The sequence below is a fragment of the Equus quagga genome, chromosome 3 (assembly GCF_021613505.1).
Source record: "Equus quagga isolate Etosha38 chromosome 3, UCLA_HA_Equagga_1.0, whole genome shotgun sequence".
Taxonomy (NCBI): domain Eukaryota; kingdom Metazoa; phylum Chordata; class Mammalia; order Perissodactyla; family Equidae; genus Equus; species Equus quagga.
Window position 1 is genome coordinate 154,245,346 of NC_060269.1, and position 10,055 is coordinate 154,255,400.

General features: G+C 65.2%; 1 protein-coding gene across 1 annotated transcript; it reads right to left on the reverse strand.

The window, feature by feature from the left end:
* Positions 1-6,639: 6,639 nt before the first annotated feature.
* C3H4orf48 (chromosome 3 C4orf48 homolog) lies at positions 6,640-8,033 on the reverse strand. The gene is made up of 4 exons (XM_046657453.1): positions 7,873-8,033; positions 7,364-7,521; positions 7,039-7,127; positions 6,640-6,754 (listed from the first exon to the last, which is right to left on the reverse strand). The coding sequence occupies exons 1-4, from the start codon at positions 7,977-7,979 to the stop codon at positions 6,689-6,691; spliced, it is 420 nt and encodes a 139-aa protein (XP_046513409.1). The 5' UTR covers positions 7,980-8,033; the 3' UTR covers positions 6,640-6,688.
* Between the last annotated feature and the right edge of the window lie 2,022 nt (positions 8,034-10,055).

Consider the following 10,055-nt stretch of genomic DNA (forward strand, 5'->3'; position numbering starts at 1 on the left):
GGCGGCGGCGGCGGTGGCGGCGGCTCAGGGGCGCGGGGCGGGGGCGGCGGGCGGCCGGGGCGCGCGCAGGGAGCTGCGCCGCATTTTGGAGAAGTATTTATAATGCAGCGGCGCCGGTGCAGTCGCGGCGCCCGGGGTCCCGCAGGGTCCTAGCGTCCACTGCATTGGCTGCCGAGGGTCACCATGTGATCTCGGAGGTGGGAGCAGACGCCGCCTCCGCGCCCGCCCGATGGCACACTTGGGCGCTGCGCCGCGGCCAGCGGGAGTGCGTCCGGGAGGGGGCAGCGAGGGCGGCCAGGGGCGCGACGAAGCGGCCGAGACCCGCGAGGTAGCTGGGGACCAGCGAGCGCGGGCGGGGTTCGTAGCCTGGATGGGGCGCTCCGTGGGGCTCCGGGCAGGTCGCCTCCTGCCGAGACCCTGCGCCCCTGCGCCGCCGCCGCTCAGCGCGGGCGTGGGAGCGCCAGGACCTGGGGCCGGGCCACCGGAGCCCGCAGCGCTCCGTCGTCCTCCTCTTCAGCCGCCGGGCGCAGTCACGGAAGCATCTCCATCTCCATCTCCCGCTCTTTGTCTGAACGCTGCTCCAGGCCGGGGCTCCGGGGAGGGGGCGCCCCGGCTTCCCCGCCCGGCGCCCCTGGGAACCTGCGCCCGGGGCCGCACCGGCTGGAGGCTCGGAGAAGCGGTCGGAGCAGGGTCTGATGCCCACGTTGTCCGCAGCCCGGCGCGTCCCAGTGCGGCGCAGCACCCCCACGCCCCGCCACCGGTACGACACTGGACCCCGGCAGTGGGCACCCGGGGCTGTGGGGCCCGCAGGACCCCTCCGGGCTCGGCCCCCGCCTTCCGCGGCCCGCGCATGCGCCCCATGATGTCGGTGCAGGTGCAGTGGGGGCTCTCACCAGGTTCTCCCGGTCCCCGAAAGCCCGACCTAACGACGCTGCTGGCCTGGGGCGGCGGGTGAGGGTGGGGTTGGGGAGGACAGGTAGTCCCAGACCCCGCCCCCAGCACTTTACTAGCGCAAACCCCAGCGGCTCTGCATTCCCTTCTCCGCGTCGCCCAGCATTCCCTGCGGGTGACCCCGCAGGGCAGCCTAGAGCTGAGTTCATCACACCCGCGCGGGTGGGGACGAGGCCTAGGGGACCAGACCTGAGGACCCTCAGCCTGCCTTGGGGCCCAGAGAAGTGGCTATGGTCACCTAGAGGCCAGGAAGGGGACTACCCTATGGCCAGAGTCGCTGGAAGGGTCACAGGTGGAGTGTGGAAAGGGAGGCCCCCGGACTCAGGAGATTACCTGGACCACAGCTCAGCACAAGGGCCGTTGGCAGAGGGACAGCCAAGATGGGAAGTCACCCCCACACCATGTTTCCGAGATACCAGGATTTGTCCCGGGCTGGGCTGTGACCTTCCAGGAGAGCAAAGTGGAACGATGAAAAATCTCAGAGGAGCTCACAAATCGGTTCAGAGTCCCCTCCGTGTGCTGCCGAGCACTGCCAGAGGCCCCTGCCCAGCCACAAGGGACCAGATTCCGAGGTCCTGCGGTTGGCCAGGTGGATGGCAGGAGTGTCCCAGCAAAGTCAACAGCCCTGCGAGGGGTCCAGGCAGAGAAAACCAGGAGTGCGAGGGGGCTGGTATGTTTGGAGGAGTCAAGGGGCTTCAGAGAAAGGGCAGAGTGGGCTGTGAATGTGTGCCTTGAGGCCAGATCCAGCGATCTGGGGAACTCTCTATCATGCTATGTGATGGGGGCCAGGAAAGGGGAGCACCGGGTCCAATGTCCAGGAGCGCCTGGGCAGTGTCCAGATCCCCGACCTCTGACCCCAGACTTGGGTGTGAAGGAGCCCCTCAGAGCAGAGTGGCCCAGCTCTATGAGATCACAGCCTCTGCTGGTTACTACCCACTCCACCTCACCCCCAGACCCTGAGCTCTCCTCCAGCCCCCAGCAGCCAGGCCCCAGGATGGAGGGAGGGCCTGGGGTTCGCACTCAGCATTACCTCCATGGGCCCCCTGGGTTCTGCAGACGCGTGTGGCCTGACCTCACCCTTCAGCCCACACAAGTCCCTGAAAGCCCATGGGGTCTTGATGGCCTGGCTAGCCTAGCTCTCCAGCCCCCTGATTCAGAGGGGCCTGGAGAGTGCCAGGCCGAGGTGGGGAGGGGGCAGCCAGACTCAGTTTGGAAGGGACAGGGCTGGACCCCAGGGATAGCCATTTGGAAGGTCTTGGAGACATCAGGACCGGGGCTTTAACAAGCTTGGAGTGTGGGTGGCCTGCAAGGGGAAGACCCCGCAGGCAACAGGGCCGCCCCAGGCCCGTGCCGAGCCTCAGTTTCCTCCTGGGCTACTTGGGGCGCCACGCCCGCCGCAGGGAGGCTGCGCCGGGAAGCGGGTCCTCTGTCAGGAGCCCATTTTACAGGCGAGAAAACCGAGGCTCAGCGAAGTCGGAGTCGGTCTGTTGTCCCTGTGCCTGCACCGGGGGGCTGCCGCCATCCCGCGACTCCCTCATGCCCGCGAAATCCCGCCCACTCCTCTGGCTTCTGCTGCTGGAGTCCCCTCCCCACCAGAGACCCCCTTGGCTACCCGGCCACCCCGAGATCCCCGAGCACCGCCAGAGCTCCGCCGGTCCCAGGTGAGGTGGGGCGCGCGCAGCGGAGAGACCCCCGCCCAGATCCAGAGGCCGAGCGCGGAGGGCGCCCTGGGCCTCCGGCGCGCGGTGCGGGGACAGGGCGCCCAACACAGGACGGCTCGTTAGCAGAACAGCGCCCGGACCCCAGGCGAAGAAGGGACCGGCAGGCCGCGCGGGGCGGGGGCCGACAGACGCGTCCCCTCTCAGGACCAGGGTAGGGGGCTGTGAGCACGAAGCCTCGCCAGTTGGTCACAACTAGAGGGGGCCTGGGAAGGGGACGGGGCAGGACGACAGAGGTGGGTGGGTGGGAGCGCTGCAGGAAGGAGAATGGGCTGCAGGAAGTGAACCAAAGGCCCGGAGATGGGGAGAAAACATAAAAAACCAGAGGACCCGAGCAGAAGGCCCCTGGCACAACTAACAGGAGCTCCACAGAGAGAAAAGGAAGGGGAGGAAACGACGAAGGAATGGTCATTTCCCCAAACTAAAGGACTGGGCTCTTCATTAACACCTGTCCAGCGGACTTTCGGTCCCCAGAGCTTCCAGAGGGCGGGAAGGGAATGAAGCTCTGACAGCCACCCGCTGCCGGCACCTGAGGCTGATGGACCAAAGCTGCTCACCGCCCCACCCAGAGTCCATGACCCACCACCCATCCTTCTCTTCCACACAGGTCCAGTGAGTGCCCAGCCTCTATCAGACCCTGAAAAGAATAAAGCCCTGCCCTCCTGGGGCTTTACGATCTAGCAGGGGGTGGGGGGCAGGGAATAAACTAAGAACAGAGCTCTACACTCTACTATCCCTTAGGGACAAAGAAAAGTTAGGGGGGATAAGGGGCTGAAGAGTGAGGAGGGTTGTGGAGGAGGCCAAGTGGGTAACTCCATGGAGAGGGAACTGCACATGCAAAGGCCCTGAGGCGGGAGGGGTTATAGACTGAAGGTACTAGCAAAAGATATTTTCAGACAGGCCAGCTCAGAAAGTTTGCTTACCATACTGTTTTCTAGGAAGCCACCTGAAGACATGCAACAGGGAGAAGATGACATGGGATCTGGAAAACAGTGGCTCCAAACTAGAATAATGAAGGGTGGGCAATGGGCAGTGGGACTGCCCAGCGGGCCAGGAGCAGGAGAGCAAGGCCCTGGCAGGGAACATGGGGGGAACGACTTGACTGCTGGAGAATGTAAGGATGTGATAAAGGCAGACAATGTGGGGACAATAAGGCAAACATAAACTCCAGGAAAAACAAAAGCCGTCCTAAGATAATGCATTCCCCGCTCACTGCTTAGCCATGCTGAGGTTCATATTTACATACAGTCCTGAGAGACGCTCTTGACTGAACCAGCCTACAGACAAGCAGGAAAGCACGGTCACTGCTCCAGGACAGGACCTGAGTGCCACTGGCCTTGACTACATGTTAGGCTCAGCTCCTTGCAAGAGTTGTCTGTGCTGACTGTCTCCACCTCTGCTCCTCCCACGAAACTCCCCTTCAGGTCTTCCTTGCCTCCAAATAACCCTGTTCTTCTCAACGTCCACGATGACCAGAGCTGCCAAGGCCAGCGGTCCAGTCTTGGGCCTTGCCTGACCTCAGCAACATGTGCCATGCTGACCCCTCTCTTCCTCCCAAAGCCCTCACCCATCTCAGTGCTCTTCCTGCCTCATGGCTGCCCCATCTCCTCTGAGGGTCCCTCATCTCCCTGCCCTCTCAGGGCCCATCTCTTCTCTGTTCACACTCAGGCCACAAGGCTCTCTCTCCAGCCCCTTTTCCAGGTCTCTCTGTCCCGTTGGCCCCTGGACCTCTTTGCTCAGGCATCGAGGGCACACCTCCAGCCTAGCATGGCCAGCGCTGACCGTCCTTCCCCTTCTCCCCAACTCTACCCCCCCCTTCTCTCAAAACCCACCTGCAAATGGCAAATTCCACACTCTTCTGGCTCTCCTTTCAAACACAACCAAACCCATCTGCTTCTCACGCTGCCACTGCCGCCATCACCCAGCCCAGCCTCTCCTCTTCAGCTCTGATGACAGCATCACCTCCTCACAGGCCCCGATTCTGTCCTTGCCATTTTCAGTTATCACCCAGAAGCGCCCTGTCCAGATGTCAAACCGCACCCCTGCTTGCTCAATCTCCCCAAGGCTCCCCAAGAGGCCCCTCCATCACACTGTCCCCACTCCCTCCTGATCCCCTCCTGACCCCCTGCAGCTGTGATACCACTAGCCTGACGGACCAGGCACAGCAGCCTCCTGGCCCCTCTGCCTGTGGCTCCACACCCCATCTGCCCAGCTCCTTCCTCCCAAGGGGCACCTCCCCTGAGCAGCTTTCTATGAGAAGCGCTGATTGCTGTATCCATATTTTATAGGAACAGAAACTCCAATTTGCGCCAGGGTTTATGGCTGCCCACAAAATACAGGATGCCCAGTTAAACTTAAGTGTTGGATAAACAACAAATAACTTTTAGTACAAATATGTTCCCAATACTGCACGGCACATAACTTATACCAAAGGACTTGTACTTTTTATACGAAAAAGTATTTGTTGGTCCTGCATCTCTACCTGGCAACCTCAGCTGAGAGCCCAGGCTACACCTCTGCCTCCTTTGCAGCCAAGAATATCCATGTGACTGACGTCAACCAACAGGACGTGCACTGTCTGGGCTGCCCTACAGGGAAGGCACCTGCCTCTGCCACCCCTCTGCTCCTTTCTGGGGGCCCCAGGACAGAAGGATCCTGGTCCCTGCCATTGCACCCCACTCATGCCCAGGCTCAAGGGCCAGCCTAGGCTGGCCGTGGCTTCAGTGCCCCGTCTCCTTCTGGCTTGCGTTAGAGCTCAGGGGCATCATCGCCACCAGACTCTCGCTCAACCTCCCTCCACGGCCAAGGTGGGACTCTGGTTTGTTCACTTGGTCCTGACACCTAGATTGGCACCTGCGTGTCAGAGGCTTCCAGACAGAAAAGCACTGACAACAGGACAGGTCAAGGGCTGGAGGCCAGTGGGGCGGGGGCAGGGCAGGGCAGGTCCTGCTGAGCTCATGGCAGGAGTGAGGGTCTGAGTAGACACGTGTGCACATGTGGCACAAAGACAGGCAATGATGAGGTGACAGCCGGGGGGCAGGGACTGAGGAGCTAAAGCTCACTATCCTCTCGGGCAGTGAACCAGGAATGCCCAGCTCTCCCATCCTAGGCAGCAGCACAGGGGGTCATGTTGTGCAGAGGTGGCCACTACCAGGAAACTAAAGCTCCAGAGAGACCACGTGTCCCACAGCAGTCACTATCCTCTGCTGTGCTCCCGGATGCTCCTACTCTGCTCCAGGGTGTTTCAAAGCATTGCTGTGACAGTAAAAAACATTGACAAAATGACTGGAGGGAGGGAGGGAGGACTCGCTTCACCTGGAGGCCTCCCACCTGGCACTGTGCACACAGGCGTGTGGATGTGAGTGTGAGCCTATTGGCCATGGGTGTGACACCTGTGTTCAAGCCGAGATCTCTAGCCAGGAGTCCCCAGTGCCCAGGAGCCAGGCTGGGGGCTGCAGGAGGGGACCCAGCAGGCAGGGTGGAAGCTGTGGGGAAGGCCCCAGCCCTCCCTTCCTGGAGGAGCCTCCCCTCGCTGCCCAGTCACCCTCCCTCTCCTGCAGCCTCAGGCTCCTTGACCACCAGCTGGGCCTCCTGGGAGTCCCCGACAACACCCGTCCCCACAGCGGTCCATAGGAGTCTTGTGAGGCTCACTGCTGGGGCAGCTGCTCCAGGGGACCAGGCCAGAGTCTACACTCCTCTGGCTTCAAAACGAGGGCAGGTAGGCAGGAGAGCAGGTCCCTCAAAAGTGGACTCGCTGTGACCACACGTTGTGTCTGGGTACAAGGCCACACATGTGGCCAGACGTGTGTCTCTACTCAGCACTGCTGCTGGTGTGGGACAGGCGCCAAGAGGGACTCTGTTCACATGGAACAGCTGGGGAAACGAGGCTCAGAGAGGGGCCCAACCAAGGACTCCAGGGTGGGACACAGGTGGGCTCTGGGGGCCAGAGCACAGAGACAGGACACAGGCACGCTGGGCCAGGTGTTTATTGATGAGAGAACAGCACCGGCTGAGGGTCCTCAGCGCCCAGCCGGCCAGCAAGCACACAGGGCCCGGCGCTCGGCCTGCAGCAGGAGGGTCTCCGTCTGCAAAGCAACAAGGGGCCATGAGGGCGCTGCACAGCTGCCCCCGCCCACAGCTCCCGAGGGCCATCTCCTGGCTTCCCCCCAAACCCACTGGCAGTCCTGTCTCCGCCTGCTCCTGAGACTCTCCGAGTGAGCACCTGACTCTGTCATGACCCCCCCACTTTGAATGCAGGTGACTCTGCTGCCCTCAGGGCCTCGTCTCCCCAACTCCTTCCCACCCTCCACTCCCTCAGCGGTTCTGAGCCAAGGAGCCCGGCCATCACCCTCCGGGCCAAGGGGCTCACCCGCGCGTCCAGGCTGTAGGCCGTCTTCCGCAGGTCCTGCAGGGCGCGCTGCATGAACTCGAACGCGTGGCAGTCCACGCACGGGCGGCCTGCGGGGGCGCGGGTCAGGGCGGAGTGGGTGCGCCCCAGCCCAGTCCCACCCAAGCAGCGGCCTCTGCCGGCCCCCACCTCCACCTAGGGGCGGCCCCGAGCCGGGAGGCGGGCGGGGCGCAGGGACAGCCCCTGGGAACAAAGACCGGGCGCGGTGCTCCCGCGCGCCCCCTCCCGCGCGCCCCCGGCGGGGGTCAGGACCTCGCGGGGACCCCCCCACCCTCACGGCACGTACTCTGCGCGGGGACTGCGCTCCCGGCGGCGGGCTCGGGGCGGACCTGGGCGCCCAGCAGCGCGAAGCTCAGTAGTAGCAGCAGCAGCCGCGGCGCCGACGTCGGGGGCCTGCACGGCGGCGGGGGGGCCATGGCCGAGCCGAGGGAGCCCGGGGCCGCCCTGCAGCGGGCGAGAGGGGTCAGAAGCGCCGGCCCCTGCACCCTCCTCCGTGCCCCCCACTCCGCCCCCCGCGCCCGGCGAACCCTCACTCCGCTCCCGGCCCCACCCCCTCGATCCCCCGGGCCTGCGAGCCCACCCAACCCCGGGGCCCGCCCCCCAGATCCCCGGGGCCCACCCCCCAAATCCCCCGGGCCCGCGAGCCCCCCAACCCCAGGGCCCACCCCCTGGCCCCTCGGGCCCACGAACCCCCACCCCATCCCCGATGCCGACCCCTCGGGCCCAAGAACTTCTACCCGGCCCCGCGCCCAGCAAGCCCCGACCCCGGGCCCGCGAGCCCCCACTCGCCCTTACCGCGGTTCAGGGACCCCGCGACAGCAGGGCGGGCGACTCGGGAAGACTTGCTGCGTCCGGCGCGCACCGCGCATGCGCACCGACCCGACCCCGCCCGGGTCCCCCATCTGACGTCGTCGTCATGGAAACTCCGAGACTGCGCGAGCCGCTAGTTTAAAGGGACCAAGGTGGCTCCAGGATTCCGCGTGCCCAGCCCTGGCGGCCTCCGGGGATGGAGGCGTCCACAGGTGATGGAGTCAAGAGGGCTGCCTGGAGGAGGCGGTGTCTGGGCGGAACCTCCAAAGCCACCGTCGGCGGGGGCAGAGCTGAGGAAGCGGGAAATCTGCTGCTGGAGCTTGGCTGTCCGCGGACTGGGGCGTCCCTGGGGCCGATCCTGAGGGAGGGGCTCGACGCACGCGAGGGGCTGGGGGGGCGGACAGTGAAGGCAAATGCTCGGCCTCTGCTTCCCCCGGGCCGGTGAGGTCCACTCGCGTCTGATGTCCCCGGAGAGATTCGGGCCAGGAGTGACCCACGCCCGTAGGCCGGTGGGACATCCACCCTCTCAGGTCCTCACTGCGGCCCGGCCTCGCCCCGGAGCCTCGGACGAGAGGGCCAGGGGGAAGCCTGCCGACCTTCCCGGTCCCCCCCCCCCCCCCCCCCCCCGGGTAATCTCAGAGGGGTCGCGTGCCTCTCTGTGCCCTTCTCCTCCCCCGTGAATGCACAGGGGGGTGGGAAGTAAGGAGCCTCGTGTGGCGCCCGACGCGCGCGTTTTCGGGTCCCCGTCGGGCCCTCTGGGTGGGATGGCGTCCACAGGCGCGGCCCGCGTCCGGCCGCGTGAGCGCCGGAGCCCCCCAGCAGCCCCGCCAGCAGCGCCGGCCCCTTTCCTGGTAGGCGGCGCCGAGCCTAGAGGTCCTCTGCCCCCACCCCCGGGCCTTGGGTCAGTTGTCGTCCTGGCACGCGATGGGGACGTCCGCGGCCCTGGCCGGACGCGGGCTTCCTGACCCAGGGGAGGGGCAGTGCTCGTGGCCGCCGCTGCTTCCCCCTCCCCGGGCCGAGCGCCCAGGCTCGGGCTCTCCGGGACAGGGTCGCGCTGCAGCCCCGGGGCTGGAGACTGCGGGCAGCCTTCCTCCTCCATCCGGAGTCCCTCTCCCGGGTCGCGCGGTCACGGCCACCGGGTGGGACGCGCTCCTCGAGGACGCCATTCGGCACAGGTTTTCCTCTAGGGAGCTAGCCTACCCCAGAAGCAAGGCTCGGGCTAGACCTCGGGCGGCGGTGCTGCGGAACCGCGCTTTTCCTGGCACCGCGGCAGACTCGTCAAGCGCGTCCTGTTTAACAGGGAGGGGTCGCTGGTCCGCTGCGGCCCCAGTGTCCGCATAGCACCTGGCTCGCGCCCTTTCGGCACCCTGGGTCCGTCCTCGCGCACCTTCTCCAGCTCTCCCCGCACCCTGGGATCCTCTCCTTCAGGCTCATTTCACCCCATGGTCCAGCCTAACTATCCGTGCCGGGCACACACGTCGACACCCTGGCCGCATCCTCACCGTGACCGTGCGCCCCTACCCAGGGGACCGCGCGATGTCGGGGGCGGAGCCTCGAGCGGCCCTCGGGGCTGCGGGGTCCTGAGTGCGGGGGTGGCACGTGCTCCTGCTCCACCGCCGGCGCCCCAGCGCTGGTGTCCCGTCGCCCCAGCCGGCCTCCTCCTTCGCCTCTCCAAGGGCACCGGTATCTCCTCCACTGGGCCTTTCCCTTCCTGTGATTTCTTCTGTAGCCAAACAAAACAAACCTCCTGAGTCGCTCGGCTCCCCGCCTAACGCCTCTCCTGGCTGTCCAGTTTCTCCTCCTTTCTCTCTTAGCCCACTCCTGTCTGGCCTGCGTCCTCACGCTGCTCCGACCCATCTGCAGAATCCAAGGACCAGTCTTCAGCCCTCACCAGGTGGCCATCAGCGGCCCGTGGTCCCCTCCCCTCTGCACTCCATCTTTGCCTGCCTCCTCCTGGGGCTGCTGGGCAGTCCTTTGCCCCCCGTCTCTTCATATCCTCACCCCAAGGCCGTGTCCTTGGGCCTTTTCTTCACCTACACCCTGTCCTTTGTGACTGAATCCAGTCGTGGCTGCAAAACCAGCCATGTGGTTCCCACGTCCAGCTGCCCCCTGGACGTCTCCACCTGGAGAAGAGACTTCTCAACGTGAGCTGGCCGGAAACCCATCTG

What these genes read in the sequence shown, in the direction of transcription:
- C3H4orf48 (XM_046657453.1), bottom strand. Translation starts at nt 7,979, where the DNA reads ATGGGGGACCCGGGCGGGGTCGGGTCGGTGCGCATGCGCGGTGCGCGC. An exon ending in CGCGGGGTCCCTGAACCGCG is followed by an intron (nt 7,522 to 7,872) that starts GTAAGGGCGAGT and finishes CGCCCGCTGCAG; the next exon opens with GGCGGCCCCGGGCTCCCTCG. An exon ending in GAGCGCAGTCCCCGCGCAGA is followed by an intron (nt 7,128 to 7,363) that starts GTACGTGCCGTG and finishes GCGCCCCCGCAG; the next exon opens with GCCGCCCGTGCGTGGACTGC.